The following is a 22103-nucleotide window of genomic DNA, read 5'->3' as shown; positions in this document are numbered from 1 at the left end:
TCATGGTAGAGTAGATAACATAATCGTTTAAAATCATTAAAATAACTATTATCATAATTGTCCATAATTTAAATAATCTATAAAAAGTAAAAATATGTATGTATCTAAGCATCTGTTTGTAGGAATATGTCTATTAATATGTTATATCATTTATATTATATAAATTTTTTATATATTATATATATTGTTTCTAATTTTTATACCATAAGTTTATTAAATAAATGGAATATTTTGATTCTATAAATAAGCATATACATAGAAATTTATATAAATATCTAATAAATTAAATATCTAATAATTAAAAATAATTAAAACACCTAAGAATTAAAATTTATTTTTCATATAAAAAATTTAATTTTTACTAATCCACAATATTATTTAAAATTCAAAACATTATTTGCTGAATTTCTTAATGAAAAGTTTTAACTTTTCTATTGTATTCGAATATACATATATATATATATTTAATAATATATTTTTTTTATCTTATTATATATTTCACTTTTTCCTAGAGAAAACAAAATATTTTTTCACTTATGCGTAAATAATAATAATAAAAAATAATAATAATAACGTTTTGAAAATCTTTCAAAGTAACTTCTTTCAAAAGATTGTTAGTTATTGATTTGGTCTTTTAATCCATTTTTATATTCAAATTTTCTTTTTATATTTTATCTAATTCTTTTAAATAATTATTGTAATTAAAAAAAATAGAAAAAAAAAATAAAAAAAAACAAGAATTCCATAAATTAGTATTTTAAATACAATGATTAATATTTAATCAATAAATTCATTATCAAATTGTCTTTTTATTGTATAGGATATGATGTTTAAAAATTTGTTATGGTTTTAGAAATAACATATATTGAAGAAAATGTGTTAAATATTATATAATAAATATTTTTTATCGATAAAAAATTATATTATAAGCAATAAATAAACTATAATATTCAATACTTTCTTTAATTGTTTGTATTTGATTAGGGACACATTAGGGGACACATAATCAACATTACTATCGCAATTTAACTAAGCTAAATAATTTGACGCGCTAGTGTTTTTTGTTAATATTCATTAATAAAGTCATAACAAAAGTTTTTGCAAAAAAAAAAAAATGTTGATTGAAATTATTTCAGGAATTTCTAGTTAACGAATGTTTCTATATAGTATAAACTATAATTGTAGATACATGGAATTAGAAAAAAATAATAAAAAAATTATTTGAATGTTTTAATTTTTTTGATTAATTTTTTTTTAACTTTAGTATTTAGTTCACAAGTTTTTTATTTTAATAATATATACATTTTGATATATACCCTTTTATATACAACAATATTTTATTTTCATATTTTGGCGTAATGGAATACCATTTCTTTTTCTAAATCAATTAGTTAGTAGCAATGCTGATAAAAAAAGCGTCATATAATTATTTGTTAATTTCTTTAAATATATTCAAATATTTTCTATAGGATTCATGTTTGAATTGAACCAGCAATTAATTTTTCATACTTTTCGCATAATGTTTTAGATCATTATCATATTAGTTATATGATATCATTTTCTATTATTAGCATGTGTCAAAGACAGGGCTTACGAAGCGGTCGAGTCTGATCTTTATTTTTAACAGTTCGAATACCTGGCAATAGTCTAACAGTAATTTATAAGCGGGCATAGTTTTCCAGATTTTGATTTAAGCAAAGATGCCACAACAATGATCACTTCACATGTCATATTTGCACGCTATGTGATGGACCACCATAAAAGTTTTGATCTCTACGCGCTGCGAGAGCCCATCCTTCGAAACCGCCCTCTAATGCGATGATTGGTCCTTTCAATCCCTTTCTGTATGCATTTTCACGAAATGCAAGGATTAGAGGAAAAACCAAGACTCGCAGTCTTGGCAGTTGGGTTAGAATAGATACAGAGAATAGATAGATTTCAGCGACGATACACTGTACATCAAAACACAGTTAGAATCACACAATTAATCACAAAGAGTTAAAATACCACCGTTTGTTCACTCAGAACTCATAATATAAATTATATAAATATAAATATTATAAATATAAATATGCATCTTTATTATAAATAAATTATCAAATTTAATCGTTTGCTTAATATGGCAATAGAGATTTGCTTTTTTCTTCAATACGTCTTCATGGACGTCTATCCGATAAAAATCAATTAATTTTAAATTCCTTAAACCATGTTTTTCTAATTTACATAATTTAATAAATTATATTTTTCTAATTTTTTTTTAGTTAACATAAAATTAAATTTTTTTTAATATCATTTCCTTAATTATTTTTTCAATAACTTTCTAAATTAATGCTATCGTTGCAACTTTTTAAATAATGTATTAATTTTTTGTTTCTTTTCACTAGAAGTTAATAATTAATGATTTTCAAAAGATATAAAGATGTAATGATATAAGATATAAGATATAATGCGATATCATTTTTAAATTTTTTATATTATTGACTGATTAATAGCAAATTTTGAAAAAACTTATTATATTATTATATTATTATAATATATGTATATAAATTATTATATTATTATGTATTAATAAATTGATTTATTTAAGTTAAAAAATAATTAGAAGTATTTTTTACAATTCGTGATTAACTTTATTATGAAATTTTAATAATAATGCATATCAGCCATGCAAAAGAAACAAAATGTTTTTTTTTTAAGAAAAGTGGAGAAATGGCTAATCGTTTTTTCTGTTAAAAAAATATTAGTTTTCTCTTACTCAAAAAAATTGCGATTAAATTTATATGTATATAAAATTGGGATACATTATATTAATCCGCAAAAATACAAAAAATCATAGGATATGTTATCATTTTATCGAGAAGTGTAATACTATAGTGTAATAAATTTATTATTATTATTGTAAGTGTAATAAATTTCAAATTTTTTAATTTTTTTAAAAATTTTTTTATTGCAAACTTTTCAAAAGTATAATGAATATATTATTTTTTGTGGAATTAATTATATTTATTCATAGATACATTCATGTGAAATATTTTATTTTGTAATTTGTTAAATATTTTTATGCAAATATGTAAAGACTTAAAAAAACCGTATGTGCAATAAAATGTGCAAATCTATCTAATAAATTTTATATCGTCTTGAAAAATATTTGAAAAGTAAGAAACGTTAATATAATTTTATAAATTCTTCTTAAATTATATTTAATTGTATATATTTTGTATATTTTATACAATAATATATATTATTGTATAAAAGAAATAATAACATTATTTTAATATAAAATATTGTAAATATAAATAATATGTTAAAAGAATGAAATGTTAACCATTTTTTATAAGTACAACTTCTATATAATTTAAAATTACAATATAATAATATAACCAAGATTTACAATTAAAAATTAATCTTCTTTGGGAGAGGAAATAGTAGAGCTGATATCACTTAACGTTTCTATTTGTTCTAATTCTTTAAATGGTTTAAATGATTCTTCTTCTTCCGGTATGTAAATACTCCTTTCTTCTTCTTCTTCTTCTTCTTTTTTTTTAGCAGGTCTACTGGATATAACGGGTTCAATAAGACCCAAAGATCCCGATAAATACGTACACTCGAATTTATCAATCTATAAAATATTATATTATATTAAAAATATATTTATAAAGTTTATAAATAAAAACTTAAAAAAAAAATGAATTTCTTTTATAACAATCGATAATCTTTCCAATTTTTTTCGCAAAAATATTTAAAATTATCGTTCGTGGATTATATGTAAAAAAAAAAAAATTGTTTAGAATCATGTCTTAGAAAACATATTAAAAAATCAATGAAATGTTAATAAATTATCCTATGTTATATTAAATACTAGTACAACGTAATGGAAAACTTAAGGAGAAATGAATTTAATCAAAATATTATAAATGAAATAAAAAAGCAGAATACAATATTGAAAAGAAGAAATGAAGAAATTTTAACTCAAATATATAATACAATAAAATTAAAATTAAAATTTATTATAAATATTAAATACCATTAATAATTAGGTATTATTAATAGTTATAATAGTTTAATAATTATAAATTTATTAGATTAGATAACTTTATTTATATATATATTGGAATATTTAGTTAAAAGAAAGATAACAGTCAAAAAATATTGGCTAAAAAAAATCAAATGTTAAGAAAATAACGAATGTTGAATGAAGATCCATATTGTGTGAAAAAAATCATTTTGAAATATGTAAAAATAAAAATAATAATTGTTGGAAAATTGTACAAAAATAGAGAAAATGAAATATAGAATAGATGTATTAGAAAGACATAGCATAACAGCATAAAAATGAGTGTAAATAAAATGTAAAATGTAAAATGTAAGTTTTTTTTTTAAAATCGAAAAAGCTAAAAAATAAATACATACATACACATTTTACGATTAATTTGTAATTGTAATTTTACGATTTAATTGTATGAAATTCCCTTTTAATAATTATGTTTGATACAAAAATACGCACCTCAGACGGAGTGTAATCTACAATATTGATAATAGTATCAGTTTGCAATATTTTCATAAGAGTACGAAGCATTTCTGATGCTAGCGGTCCAAGGCATTTGTTGTTACTATAAACTTCTTCTACAATCTAAATATAAATTATTTTTATTTATCATAAATAATTACACTTGTTAAAATTAATATTTATTTAATTAATATATAATTAATTATTATTTACATATAAATAACTATAAAATATTTTTTTTAAAAGCAAATATAAAAATTATTATAGATATAGCGTGAAAAAATTTTTTGAATTATTTTTTGAATATTTTTTTATTTTTCAAATTAGGATGGGTAGTATATTGATTTGTTTTATATTGATTTGTTAATTATTTAAACAAAACATATTTTAGATAAAAATTGAATATTTTTGTAAAGAACATATTTTGATAAAAATTATATTGAAAATCATTTTAGAAAATATTTTAATATTTTAATATTTTAGTATAAATAATATTAATATTCAATATTTTGATGTATTAGTATATCAAAATATTGAATTTAAAATATATATTTATGTGAAAAACAAATAATTTTTTAATATAAATTAATTAATAAAATTTTTCTTTAAAAAAAGTAATTAATTGTATTGACTAATATAATAAAAAATATTATATGTAATATTAATAATATTATATTGTAAATAAAAATATATAATTAAAAAAATTAAAAATATAAATAAAAAATTTGAAAAAGAAATTTGAATTTTATATGATTTTTATCTATTTATTCATTGAAATTTTTATCCATTGAATATAAAATAAACGATGGCATATTAATGATACATGCATATAATTTAAACGAAAATACATAAAGAAAAACAAAACTTTAATTTATTAATAATTAATGATTATTAATTCATCGTCTAATACAAATTTTATTTTGCAGTGATTCTAATGGAAATTCTCATCCTAATAAGTATGAATCTAAAAATAGAAATATTACATCATTTTTATTTTTTGAAAAATATGAGATTTTTTAAAAATGCATGATTTTATCCAAAAATAAAATATTTCATGGAAACAAAAAATATATTTAATTTAATTTTAAATAATAGAAAAGAATTTTTGTAATATATTGGTATTAATATCTATTAATATAATATATAATTATATAATATAATTATATAATTACAGTATTATGATAATGATAAAATCATTCATATTTTCATAATTTATAAAAATCGAAAAAATATTATCTATAATATTCTATATAATATAATTTATAATATTCTTTTCACACATGTTTTAATTAATTATCAATTTTCAATTTTTGTACTTTAGATAAAACATTTTGGAGAGTAGTATGTGTTTTGTTTATAAAATTATGAAAATATTTAATAGTTTATTTTTGAGAATATATATATATAGAGTACGATTTCTTATTCCAACTTTAAACTATCAATAAATAATTTGGATTGCAATTTGGATAATCATTATCTAATTCCAAAAATAGATTTGGAAAGTACTTCACCACTATTTTTAATTATTTTTGAAAATTTGTTAATTATGTGAGAAATTTCTATTATTTATGGCATGAATGAGAATTGTTTTTATCAGAAGAACAGATAAAATTGTGATGTCTTCTAAAATCATTTTTTAAGCAGAAATTTAATGTTTTTAAAAATTTAAATTTTTTAAAAAAATATTATTATTATTAGTGTTTCTTTGCAATTATTATTATGTCTTTTATTTTATAAAATTTGGCGTTGAAATTTTTAATGACATAAGATAAAATTATTATTAATTGCATTCTCTTGATTTCAAATGATATTAATTTAATTTTAAATAATAATTCTATAATTGGATTGATTTGATAAACTTTAATTACTATTTTATCTCTTATATTATGAATAGTTAATATTATTTATAATATATAAGATTTTTCCGAATTGTATATGATTGAATTGCAATCTTTAAAGAGAATTATTTTGAAAGACTATAAATTTTAATCAGAATATGAAATTTAACTAATTTTTTAATTTAATGATTTTCATGATGTTAAATCTTAAATTGGATTTGATTTTAAAGTTTTTAAAAAATGGAATTTTTAGCTTAATTTATATTTCATTATTTAATATTTTATATTTAATAAAGATTTAATGAAGTAATTAATCTATAAATTTCTTCTAATATATTTTAAGATTTTCCTTGCTTTTCTCATTGTTTTTCTCAATTTGAACTCAATTAGTTTTTAGTTTTATATTTTATATAAACATTGAAGTCATATGTTATGTTATTTTTACAATTTTCATTCTATCAAGAATTCTTTCTTTTATCAATTTTTTTAGAATTTTTCTTATTGAAAATTTTTAATAGTGGAATATTTTGTTTTATTATATTATGATTTTTTTTCTTAAAATTCTACTTTGGTATTTCTTTCTATTATTTCGATAAAAATATAAAAATATAATAAAAATCAAATGATAGGATGAAATGATCATTATCCGATGATTACTATTGGTTTTAAGAGATTGTAAATTCTATAATATTACAAAACAAAAACCAGATTAATTGGATTAGAAATTTTTATGTATTATTATTATAGTATATTAAAATATACTATAAAATAAATTGATTCAATGATATTTAATAATATAAATTCGGATTTAAATATTATATTTTTGACCATTTTTTTCTCTGGAATTGAATATCGATTTCCATAACATGTAATCATTCATTCTTTCATCAAAATAAAAGATTTGGAAAATTATTACGTGAAATTGATTAATTGATTAATTCATACTTTTTTGTTTAGTTGATATATAATTACATATATTATACAAATGCATATCTTTTTCGAAGTAGAGCAATAATAAATTGAATAATAGATGAAATGACAACTACTTCGAATAAAATTTTATTTAAAAATCATAATTACCTCTATAGCTTTGTTGAGAAAAGTAGTAGCATTATCTAAAACAATTTTCAAAGATTTCAACTCTTTCTGTCTTTTTGCAGTTAATTTCGATAATCGTTCACTTTCATCTTTAGCTTTCATGATATTCTTTTCACATAACTTTATTTTCTTCTCTAACATATTATTTTCCTTAATTTTATCTTCCAACATATCTTCTAATCGTTTAAGACGAACATTGCTTCTTTCTGCATTTCCATAATATATTAGCAGAAATTCAAAATTCTATAAAATTTATTTAAACATATTATATTCAAATTCTAATTTCATTAGATTAATTTATTTCGATTTTTTTATTTTAAAAAAATATGATTTATATAATAAATCAAAAATCCACTCCAAAAAATTACTATAGTTATTATATTAATTCATTGATTAAATTTGTCGATTTCTCGTTAATTTACCTTGAAATATATCATAAAGAGCATTATTTTTTCTTTTTTTTTTCACAAATGACAATTAACATTAGTTTTCAAGTAATTTTAAAAGCAAAAAATTTTTCATAGATATTAATTTCTATACTATTGAATTTTATCTATTTGCGTATTTATTACATAAAATTTACGTAATATTATATAGTATTACATAATATTTCATAAAATGTTATTGATTGATTATATATGGAAATTTTATCAAAAAAAGAAAGTTTTTGAGTAGGAATATATTTTATTATTTAATCTTTAAATAAAAAAAATATAACAAATCAATAAATTAAAAAATATTATAATATAAATTATTATATAAGATTGAAGATCAACAATTGAAAGTGACTATTAGAAAAATATTCAAGTTCTTAATTGTCAGGAAACAGAAGATATATCTTCTGAATTATAAACTCGTATACTAATTATATTATATTTAATATAAATAATATTAATAATCTTACCTCAACAATTTTGTGCATCTCATTTCTTTGTTTCACTATTTTATTTTCTGTAATTTCCGCCTCCTTTTCATACATTTGACATTTCAACTTTAATATCTCTTCTAATTTTTTGTGTCCGATGTTAATAGTTTCGAGTTTCTTATTTGTTTCCAACAGTTTATCTAGATCGCGATTCAACGCCACGTTTTCACGAATCGTACGATTGATGATTTCTGTTATTCGTAGTGTAACCGCCTTCAGAAGTCTTTCCGATAAAATTTGCAACTGTTCCTTCATCTCTTTTTGCATCCTGCACAAATTCGTTATAATTATGTACTACAATTACTGTAATCGTAAGTATTTTTAAATTCCATTAATTCTTAAATTTAAATAAATTTTGAATTAATATGTATCTTGAAATCTCTCCAAAATGTTAATATATTTCCATTTTATCATTTTAAAGTTAAAAAATAAATTTTTTTTATTTAAAATTTTTATTATAATAATTTAAATAAATACAATTGATTTAATAGATCATTCAAATATGATTTATGTCTGTATGTATGTGCGAAAAGATAATAATCATTAATCAAATAATCCTTCAGAAATCAACTTATTATAATTAATTATTTTATATTTGTTCTTTTCAATTGCTTAAATTATGATAAATTCTTCAAATTTCTACTTAATGTATTTATTTTTTATGCGATTTTATTTGATTTTAGATGAATCAATTTTATCTAAAGATCTATTGAATTTGTGATATATTACAGTATCATTTTGAAGTTTTATTCTGAAAATGCTAAATAACTTGATGTTGTATTTTTTAAAACAGTATGAAACTCATAAGTAATTTCTATGTGATAGTATTGATATATAGCATTTTTATATATTAGTAATTTATTGTTCAGTTTTCTTCAGTTTAATATCTAATTGTTTTCTCTTTTTCTTGTTTTTATATATTAAATATTGTTTTTAGATAAATTGCTTAAGATACTTAGTGTGCTCTTGCTTTTACTAAACAGAATGTCTTAGAAGTTAACAAGATTTAAAATTGACTATTGAACTGAAAATTTCAAACATTTTTTCGCAGAAATTTTCGTTTCAATTTTGTTAATGAGCTATTAACTTCGAAAAACATTGGCCAATTATTGCATTGCAGCGCTACAAACACTCTGTAGGCCAGTGTTTTTTATTTATAATTAGATAATAGATAATAATTATAATAAAGGACGAACGAAAATTTCAAAACGAAAATTTCAAATCACAAAGAAAAAAATTGTTTAAAATCAAAAATCACCGGTCAAATCATCTATCTTATATATATATAATATATATATAATAGATTGATTTTCAAAATACTCTGTATATTTTCTTATAAAGATGGTATGTATTTTTGGTATGGTATGTAGAATTGATTCAATTTGATTTTCGATTTTTTTTTTTAACATTTCAATTTTATTTTTATAGAATTTTGATTTTGTTTTTTTATATGATACTAAAGTTGTCGTGTTATCAGCATATGTGGGTATTTCATTGATTATAAAGAGATTCGTTAGAAAAATTTGGTATAGTATAATTCCTTTTTGCTTAGATTAAATTTTAACAATAATTAAAATAGTAATTGTGTGGAAAATCGTGTTTTATTTTATATAAGGTAATCTTTCCTGTCAAATATTAGAAAATTGATAATAACCGAATATATCTTGTTTTTTTTTTCAAAATTATTTTGTTTCATTTATAAATAGAATGTTAAATTCCATGTATTTGTTCTATCGTTATTTGCATAGTCATATATTTTAATAATTTTAATATAGATTTTTTTAAAATATTTTTGATAATGTTATAAATAGAATACAAATTGATTGTATATAATTTATGTGAATTTCTTTAATTGAATTAATTGAATTGAATTAAAAATATTATGAAATCTTATAATCACATTATACATATATATATATATATATATATGTTAATGCAACTACTCCTTTTCTTGGAAATTTTTTTAGCAATTTTACCAGCAACTTGCTTTGTGATCAAGTTTCTATTGCTTTTTCATTGTTAAAATATTTTATTTGCTTTATTAAATATTTACTATAAATTTTATTATTTATTATTTCATTTATTTTTCTATAGAACTTATAAATTTAATGATACATTTGAATATGATATGATTATTATCGTTTTCAGTTCTCTTTTTATTATTAATATCTTTAGAAAAGTATATTGCAAATTGCAAATCTTCGTCATTCTTTTTATCTTCTTTAGCCAGATATTGTTTTCTTAATTCATAGAGATATACATTATTTTAGTTTTTTTAAGTGAGTAATCGTCTTGTTTTTTCAATGAATTCTCAAATACTTTTACTTTTGTTTACATATAGTATTTACATACACATTTATATGGATATTTATTATTTTTTTTTTTTCTATAATAATTCTCTGCAATATTTTTATTTTTAATATGCGAATTTTCATGTCGCATATTGAAAAATTTGTACTAAAATTTCTAGATTTTCTATAGATATTTTATCATCTTAATTTTTTAAAATTTTTAAATTTAAATTTTTATCTATTAGTTAATTTCTGAATTGTATCTAATTAATTTTTTAGTTTTTTAAAAAAGGCCTTCCTTTCTTTTGTATGTTTTCTTGAAATTATTGCTATTTATTGCTATATACTATTATTGCTGAGTAATCAGATAAGAGGTCATAGTTGATTCGAATATCTATATAATTTTAAGATATTTTTTTGTGATGGAGAAATTTAAGAAATCTGATATTTCTGATTATTTAGCCATTTAGGTATGATTAACATAACAAATATTTTTTTATTCAATATACTATCGAAAACATTGTGATATCTTTCATTTTATGATTATCCTTCATTTTGCTAGATAATTGTACTACTATTTTTTTTTAAATAAATTTTTAATTCTAAATTCTAATATATTTCTATTTTTTTATTTTTATATTATATCTTTTCTCTGTTTTTATTTAATTTCTAATCTATAAAAAAGTTCTTTCGTTTTCAAACTAGATATTTTAATTATGATAATAATTTTAAATCCTTTATTTCTTAATTCTTGTTTTATAAGCATAGTGCGTTATATTTTTATTTTAATTATTATTCTATATAAATGTGTCTAATATTGTCTTCTTTTGATTGATATATGAAATTCTACTTTATTTTATTTAAAAAATAAGTTAATTGAAACTATTTCTAAATACTCCTAATAATAATAAACTATTCTTTGTATTTTAATAGAATTTTTGATAAATATTTTATATGCAAATTCATCTCTATTTATATAATAATTTAAATGCTTTTTAACACTAGCATTTAACAAAGAATAATTTATTATATTTGTATTTTTTAAATAAATAAAAGACAATTTTTTTTATTATTTACTTCATTTGTATTTTGCAATGTAATTTGCAATTAATATTTAATATGTCGATTTATCTCCTTCTTTTTAATGATTACTTGAAATATGTTATAAAAAGTATCATTTTAAATAATTTTTTCCATTATATGATACGACACGTAACTTTAGTTTTACAAGTCTCAAAATCAAAATACAGAAATGTCTTACTTATTAAATTATAAACAATTTAAATTCATATTACATGAATTGAACAAAGCAAGACGGTTTAATAAAGATAGATTTCATTTCGTTTCTCTTTTCTGTTTTTCTCTGAAAATTTCAATAACTTATAATTTAATAAATAAACCTAATCGACATTTTTATATATCAACCAGCATTTATCTTGAATCTGTCTAGAATTCTCTATCTAGAATATATTAACATTCTGTATATATAAATATTTGAAAATAATAATTGCACATTGTCGCATTTATTTCTATAAATGTATAATATATAAAATATAATAGTATCGAATAACTCGAAAACTACGAAGGTTGATTACATAGAAAAGAAAAGAAAAAGTTGCTCAAAATGATATAACATATTTCAAAGATAAAATGAGAAGAGAACTAATTAGCAGATTCATTAATAATTATAATTTAATTGAATTTTAATATAAAATAATTATAATTTTACATAAATGATTAAAATATAAATTTTTAATTCAATAATTTTCACTTATTAAATTACATGCAATATTATTAGTTTGCGGATTTTTATGCAAATATAATATGTCAACATATACATAATATAAACAAAATATATGAAAAATAAAAAATAGTTATATATGTTAATGTTTTATATTTCTTCTAAAATTCTTCTAAAATCTAGAATTTATGTTTAATATCTGTGAGATAAGATATCTTGGCGAGAATAGTAAATATAAAGAATAATAATAAAAATAATAATAAATAATAATAAGAATAATAATATTTTAATTAATTTATATTTAAATGTATAAAAAATAATAAAAAAATATATATTTTAAGTATATGAATATATATGTATATATATTCATATATGCATATATTTTAATCCTATGTAATGAAGAAATAAAAAATAAAACTTTTTATGATATACTAATTAATAATAATATGTATTATTAGTAATGATATGTATTAATTAAAAATTAATGAATTAAAACAATTTTTTTTTATTTATATTCTCATCTGTGTATATATACTTATTATATTTATTTATTATTAATTATTATGAAAAAACATTATTATGAATAAGCATTTATTATGAAAAAACTAATCCAAATAAACGAAATGCAAAATATGATATTCAAAAAAATATTAAATATATTCGAAACAAAATATATATTTAAATTTATATAATTTAGATTTTTATAATTTGCATAAATATTCACAGTTTATTATTTACATATGTAGAATAAAATATAGATATTTGCTATATATTTGCATTACGTCATAATTGAAAATATAGAAAAAAATTATCTTTATTTAAAATGATTGATATACGAATCATATAAATATTTTTGTTCATTACTGAATTAGAATATGATAGATGCATTAGAATGTAATGAAAAACTTATATAGGATATTAATATATTCATGGGAAATTTTTAGAGATTGAATATATGAACAAAGCAAAATAGAATGAGATAATTGTATCTCTATTCTGTCTCGCTTCATCTAACGAAAATTTAAATTGTAGTATTTAAGTTATTAACTTAATTTAAGTTAATAAATAATAATAAGTTATTAAAGTTAATAAGTTATTAAATTAATTTAAGTTAATAAATAAGTTTTAATTGATATATATATATATATATATATATATATATATATATATATATATATATATATTGTATTTGTATATAATTTTTGTGTTTTTTTGAACCTACAAAATTAATCTTCCAAACATATTCTACGAATATATTAATATTATAAATGTAATATAATCAAAAATCGCTTTTATAATTTCAAATATTAATCAATATTTTATTACATACTTTTTTTTTTATTACATGAATCACAAGTATCTAAATAATCATCATCATTTTCAGATATCCAATTTTCTTAAAGGATTTCTTGCTTCTTAAATCAACATCCTTCTTCATTAACTTTTTATAATAACTTTAGAATCTATGATTATGCTTAAATATATCATTGATAATTGTATTATATGCATATAATTATCATAGTATGCATGTATCATAGATATATATGATCCACAAAAAAACTATTAACAAGTATTTAACAATTTTATAATTTGATTTTAAATTTAGTGAATAATTAATAACTAAATAAAAAATGTATAAAAAATGTGCACACAATAATGCATAATACGAAAATAATATATAATATGCAATGTGCAATATATATAAAATAAAATATATATTTTTTTTAAATTATCTTTGAAAATATCTTAAATAATATAAAATAAAATAAACAATATTGGTCCTATTTTTCTATCTATTTTCTATAGAAATATGTATTTGTATAAACATCCGCAACTTAAATATTATTTTTAAATTTGAATTTTTTAATGAAACGTACATGTCTTTTTTGGTAACTATAGATTTTTCGGCTTCGTAAAGTTCCTCTTTATGACGCATTTCTTGTTCAGCCATCTCCTTCTCTTGTTTCTCGAATTTGTTCATTAAATCAAGTCGGGCTATTCGCCAATCTTCTAATGCATTTAATTTACCAGCTAAACAAAAAGATCACGATTAAAATAAAATAAATAATAAAATACAATAAAATTGAAAATTAATATGATTAAAATTCATCTATATAAAGACAATTAAAAATTATTATATATTTTATACTCGACAATATACATACTTTATTTAATTACATATGTGCATATAATAATAAATAATAAAATAAATAAATAATTTGAAAAAAAGTTTATTCATATTTTGAAAATATTAAAAATAAATATATAGATGTATATGTGATAAGTTTTATAAATTTTATAATATTAAAATGTATAGATAATGAATTTAAAATTGTTTCTATTATTACATATTTCTATCAGTACACATTAGAACTCTTTCTATATAAATATTCATTATAAACCAAACATCAATTTAAAAGCATGAGTATGATTATCTGTAATTGAATCTGATAATGCGTATTCAAATATTCGGATATGAAGCTTTTCTTATTTTATTCTACATTTGAATTCAATGAATGAAAGACAAGAACACATAAAATAGTTTCTTGTATTTATATTTCTTATTTCTCATACATTAAATTTGACAAAATTAAAACAAAAATATTTGTTTATTAATAGTTTTTTATTATAATTTAATATAATTTAATAGAGAATATCAATTAATGTATTAAAAAATTAATCTTGTATTAAAATTACTTTTTTTAAAAAAAATAAAGATTTTTACATAATCTTTAAGTATCCATCTACAAACAAAATTAATAACAGAGAATTAGAATCTGTTCTCTTTGAAATTATTTAATTTTTACCTAAAGCATTTTTATATAAACATTTTTAATATAAATTAAAATATTAATATCAGACGAGACACTCTGTCTATTTATATCTATATTTATTTCTAAATATAATATAAATGAATATATTAATAAATATATTAATATATTTTTTTTATCTTAATTTCTTACTTAAATTTGCTCTATTTAATCTGATAAATAATTCAAATATACTAAATGTTTTATATTTCAATAAACAAAAAATGATATAATCCGAATATTCAGATTTCAAAATCAAAATCGATAATGTATCATATACATATTGTACATCCATAAATATAATGCACATTTCAACATGGATATCCGGATAGAAAAAATAATATAGATAAAAAATAATACAATATTCAGATATTCAGATAAATTTGGATAATTATTAATAATATACTATTACTAATAATGAAAATTAATAGTCATTGTAATTTTAATTGTTCGAAATATTTATATTATATATAAATATAATAAATATAATATTATATTATATATAAATAAGCATATTTATATTATATATAATATATTTAATATATAATAAATTAAATTAAATTATAATGTAATTTATTATATATACATATATATTATTAACTTCTATATTTAACAAAATATTAATTTAATTAGAATTTTTAAAAAAATTGAATTATACTTCACCAGCTAATTTAACTTCTGCGCTTAAATTATTTTCCATTGTCTTATATTCCAGTTGCATTGCATCTTCTTTCTTCTTAAACGCAGCTAGCTCATCTTTTCGTAATTCTTCCAAAACGGCAACCCTCTCAGAAAGTTCCTTCGATTCCTCGATTCTGTTTTCTAAACTTCTTTTCAGATATGCTATAATATCCGAACGATCTTCTTCTAATTGTTGAAACTTTTCTTTTATATGTATTGCTTCTTCTTCCAGTTTTTCATTTTCAGTTCTTAATCTAATTTATTTTTATTAAATTTCATTAATCTTTTATTAAATTTCTCTCTAATTAAATTTCAAAAAAAATCTTTCTCCATTTTTAAATTATTATTTTTTTTGTTTTCTTTTTTTGTAATATTTTGTATATAAAATCAATCAATTTTAAATATTTTCTTTCTAGTTTTAAAGTGTAAAAAATATCTTAAAAAGATGAAACTTTATTATTTATATTACTTTAATATTTATTTATTACTTACATACTTATATACATGTATATACATATATATACATATATCGCATTTTCTGAAAATTCCTTTTTCCAAATTATTAACTTTTGTATGATATTCGTTTATCTTTAACATTTTTTTAATTATTCCTTTTAAAATATCATACCGATTTCGATGATTTTTGGATATGTTATACAGAATAAAATTTTGAACAATTTTTTCCTTTGAATATTAGATTATTAATCGGCCATCTTAATATTTATAATTCTCGAAATATTTATAAAAAAAATTTCTATTACATAGAATTTCTCTTATATGTATATATTTGCTGGATATGTATAAACATGCGATCATTTACCTATTATTTTTATAAAATAATAGCGGACCGCGTTTGTCGGATCGGTGGAATGTAAAAATAAAATATAAAATAATTTTTGGATGAAATTATAATGACAAATGTTACAATAAATATCAGCATCATTCTTGTATCTATTTTTGTAATTTCGATCTTTTGCCTTCTGTCTTTTCACAAGCTTAGCTCATTAGATTTGAGACATTTTAAATAATAATCACTAGAATTCATGAGAAATAGATTTTTTATTAATTCATTATATTGTCTATTACCGCCATTTTATATTAACAGAGGATAAATAATAAGAGTTACATGCTCACGCACGTGCAGACACAAATATACTTATAAATAAAATTCTATGTAATAATAATCTTTTTTTGCAAATATCTTAAAAATTAAAATTGAATAGCAATATGCAAAAAAAAATTTTTTTCAAAATCTTGTATTCTATAATATTTAAAAATCATCAATAATTACCGGTTTTTTTTAAATTGTTTTATATTCTTTTAAACAACATAAAATATGAAATAAATCTAGATAGCATCATATTCATTTCCAATTATCCAATTTTTATTTGAATATTCTACGTTCATTTTAGATATCATTTTAGAATATTAGTAAATTTGAATGTTCTAGAAACATCTAAGTCTGAAATTCTATGAATCTTGGGATTAAATTTTATATATTTTAAATATTTATTTCTTAATTCATATCTTGAAATCTAAATTTTGAATGTTCTAGAAATGTTGAAAATTATTTATAAAGTAATAAATAATTTAAATTTATTAGACAAAACGAACCAATGTGAAGATAGAGCATTCTGTATGTTCTTCTTTATAATTATCATTCTATACTTTCTATTTAAATACTTTTAAAAAATAAGTTTTAACTAAAATTTTTGTATACGAATATTTATAATTGTTTTGTTCTCCTCAGAGAATTGATTTTTGATATTGTAAAGTTAAATAATAGCATCAACATCATACTTAGTTTAAATCATTGTAAACTTCGAACATTGTAATTTTGATCGCCTAAAAATTGTTTTATATTTTATTTTCACATTACGAAGGATTCTCTTTTTAGAAATAAATTTAATAATAAATGTAATGATATTAACTCCGTTATACATTTTGGATATCAATCGATTTGATTTACATAAACAGCTAATAATCGATAATCCTATACGTTTATATATATATATAATCGATAATCCTACACGTTTATATATATATATATATATATATATAAATACAATATATATAATATTATATAATACATTATAATATTATATATAGTTATAAAAAAATTAAAGACACATTAATTTATTATTTAAGTATTATACAATACAAACCGAAGAAAAAAATATTTTTAATTTGTGAATATTCGGACACATTACATGTTTAAGTAATTATAAAATAAAATAACGATATAAATAATTTTTTACAATTGCATTTTTATGCAACATTTTTATGCAATAATTGGTTATTAATAATACTGTTATCAAATATAAAAAAATAATAATAAATAAAAATGATATATTTGTCAAAAATAAAAATAAGACATAAAAAACAATAAGAAATTAATAAAAAAAAATTATTGCATCTTAGGTTACTTAAAACATGTTATAGAACTAAAAAAATATTAAAATTAATATTTAATTTTTAGAAAAAATTATTATTTTAGTTATTTTATTATATACTTGTAAAATATCTGAATGTATTTATGATACGAAAAACAATTGTAATTTAATTTTTAATTTTAAGTTGTCGTTTAATTTTTAATATTATTTTATATGTCAAGTTAATTATATATTAATATATAATAAATATAATAATAAATAAGTTACATATTAATAAAGTATAATAAATATGTATTTATTTATCGAAAAAAACAAATTTGAATTTATTTTTTTCATAATTTTTTTAACAAAGATATAGATTATTAAAATTAAAGATACATTAATACTTGAATATTTTTAAGTCACGTATATGGAATGTTTTTGTGCTATCTGAGAAGAAATAAATAATAAAATCAATTATAATTTAATCGATATTTTGCTAAATTCATTTAAATTCCTACTTATAATCAGAAATATAAATGTATACATACACGTATACACATACATATTGTATATTCAATAACTTTAAAATATATTAATATATGTATATCTATAAAAATCTATGTATTTATATTTATTTACCGTGCTAATTGTCTATTGTTATCCAGAATCTCTTGTTCATAAAATAAAGTTTCTTTTTCATCCAAATATTTTCTCTTTACTTTTTTAGTTTTGACCTTTTTTTTTTTAGCTTGCATTTTTATCAATCAGTTTATACTTATGACTATACACGAACAATTTGCACGTCACTTTAAGGAATAGTACGCGATGATATTTCTTATTAAATCAATAATTTTGTGGTTCCATAGTAACAAGAAAGAATACGATAATTCATTTTAAATATTTCCTTTTAAAAATCTTCTTAATGTATTTTCAAAAATTCTTTTGTATAATTTAGTAACGAATCCTTCAATAATTTTATAACAAAATGTATTAAGTAAAATTTATAAGTTACATTTTTGCCAATAAATTAATAACAGTATAAAGTAATAACAGAATAGTTATATATGCATATATTAATTTATTGCATTTAAATCATTAATATTTGAGAATATTTTAGAATAGAATTACATTCTTCATAGAAAAAAATTATTTACATTCATAAGAAAGTAAATTAAATAATAATTATAATAAAGTAAATTTAGAAATTTTTTTTATTTATCATTATTATCATCTTTTTTGTTTATTATTAATATATTTGCAATATCATAATTGCTAATCTAATAATAATGATTTTCGGTATATACAATTATTGAAAAAATCAATATCACATAAATATATTTACTATATTTATGAAAAATATATTGAAAGAATTAAATTAAGATATTCTAAAAAATTAAATATTAATTTAGATTTTTACAAATTTTTACAAATTGTTTTACATAATTTTTTTATTTGATTTTTATATATTTTGAATACAAATCCAATATATTAAAGATAATTAAACTTATAATTTAAATTTTAAGATTTTAAACTCTTTTAGATTCATTTTTTTTCCCGCAATTTGTATTCATATAAAATTTTTCTTCATTCATCTTCATTGAATCATTCATTGAAAAATATATACGATAATAGTAAATATATAAATATATTTACTTTGATCATAAGTTTAAAAAAGATGAACGATTAATGAATAAGCTTTTTATTCTTTAAAATAAGTTTTAATCAAATATTTGCCAGAAAAAATTTTTAAATTTTAAAATTTGAATAAAGTGGTTTTTCTAAATGATTGTTATCATACAAAGGGATATAATTTAACAAACAGAATCTGCAATTGTATATGCAAAATGAGATTAATTAAACTTTGATATTTTTTAAAGATATAAAATAAAATGATTTTTTATAACAATTGCAAAATAAAAAAAGAGCTTAAAAATTATATAGAATTATATAGAAATAACTTTATAGAAATACTTTATATAGAAATACTTTAGAAACAATTAATATTAATTATGTCATTAAATAAATTCATAATACATGATATCTATGTTAAGAAATTTAAAGAGATTTTATATGTTTTTTTATATTATTACTCAAAAATATTAAAATTTATAATTGTTATATATATAAGTCAAAAGAGTTTGTAAAAAAATAGATATAACATTATAAGGAGACTTGTTGCATAAATCATCATTAACTCAAATCAACGAATCATTGCTCATTATATCGAAAAATTTATGGAAAACATGATATAAAGATATAATTAACAATGAAAAAGTTTGAACTAATTATTAACTAAATGTAAATATACAATTGTTTGATATATATTTTTTATATTATAAAAAAATTTTATTATATATTTTTATTTAAAAAATAAATCACAAAAAAATATAAATAAATATTTTTGTGAGACTGACTATAATTTATAATTATATTTTTTTCTCTTCTTTTTCATTATTATCATTAAAAGATATTGTACTTATAAAATGCACTATTAATTACACTACTATTAATTACAAACATTAATATTTTAAAATTAATTAATTAAATAAAATTTATCAAATGATAATAGATAATATATTTATTAAATATATATAATATATTTATATAAATATAAATATATAATATATTTATTGAAAAAGATAAAGAGATATTTATAATTTTAATAAAAAAATCATTTTTAGAATTGAATAATTCGTAAAAAATAAATTTATAATTTGAATTTATAAACGTCAAATAAAATATTCTATATAAATTCATTTTATTAAATTTTATCAAAAAATTTTTAATATTATTTTATTAATATTAATATTAATATTAATAATTTATAAAAATAAAAAATTCAAAATAATTTAGTATTATTATGTTAATATATTTTACATTTATTTTATTTGTACATTTTCATAAAAATATAATATTTCTAGAAACTTACCTTTGTATACAAATATATATAAAAATGTTTATTAAATATGAACAATTTTTTTTGTTTCAATTATCATATCCATTCATAAAATTTATATTTTTTCTTCATGATTCTATATTATTATATATATTTATATATTAATACAGAATATTCCATCACATCGGAGTAACTGTTTTGGTGAAATCTATATGAAAAAAATAAAAATAATTCATATAAACATATGTCCTATTTGACTTTGATTTTATATTAAAATATAAAAATTTTATGTTAAAATAATTCTATCGAATAACGATAGCAAATTTAATTCCATTATTTATAAATGAACTCGAATTTTATTGTATAAATTCTATATTCTAATTCTATAAATTTTCTTTTATCTTATATAACATTATTAATTATTAATCGTCGTTAGTCATTAATTACACTTATATAAGAATTTCATATGAAAATGAAAAATTTCTTCATTAAATCATTAAATAGTAGATAGATGTACCTAATATATGGCCTTGTCCAGTATAATACTGTTAAAGCAAAAAAATTGTATACAAAATCATTTTCCAAATGTCTGTCCAATAGAACATATAAATTCTATTGTTTTCGTGAATTCTTCCAAAAAAGAAATATTGATAAAAATTTTAATATTAATCATGCTCAAAGATTAGCATCAAATTTAGAAAAATGAATCCTTAATCGTATTCACTGAAATGATAAAGATAGCATTTGAATAGCAATAGCAGAAAATTATATCCATATGAGATTTTTAAAAAAAATAACTTTAAACCTAGAATAATTCTTGGCATATTTTTTTTTCAAATATTTGAAAAACAGAATTCTGAATTTGTTTATTGATAAAGCTGAATTCACCAAAAACAATGTAATAAATTTTTAATAATAATAAACATCATTGGAGTAAAAAA

At 18.0% G+C, this 22103-nt stretch overlaps 1 protein-coding gene across 1 annotated transcript; it reads right to left on the bottom strand.

Moving 5' to 3' along the window:
* Window positions 1-2919: 2919 nt before the first annotated feature.
* Window positions 2920-19136, bottom strand: LOC100864676 (cilia- and flagella-associated protein 157). Its single transcript, XM_031917863.2, has 7 exons — window positions 18906-19136; window positions 15874-16145; window positions 14278-14431; window positions 8348-8636; window positions 7426-7686; window positions 4505-4630; window positions 2920-3619 (listed from the first exon to the last, which is right to left on the bottom strand). Exons 1-7 carry the CDS (start codon window positions 19019-19021, stop codon window positions 3401-3403), a joined length of 1437 nt encoding a protein of 478 aa, XP_031773723.2. The 5' UTR covers window positions 19022-19136; the 3' UTR covers window positions 2920-3400.
* Between the last annotated feature and the right edge of the window lie 2967 nt (window positions 19137-22103).

This window comes from Apis florea, unplaced genomic scaffold (assembly GCF_048593485.1).
Source record: "Apis florea isolate Af1SG1 unplaced genomic scaffold, ASM4859348v1 contig_1404_pilon, whole genome shotgun sequence".
Classification (NCBI taxonomy): domain Eukaryota; kingdom Metazoa; phylum Arthropoda; class Insecta; order Hymenoptera; family Apidae; genus Apis; species Apis florea.
This window is presented reverse-complemented; position numbering and strand designations above follow the sequence as displayed.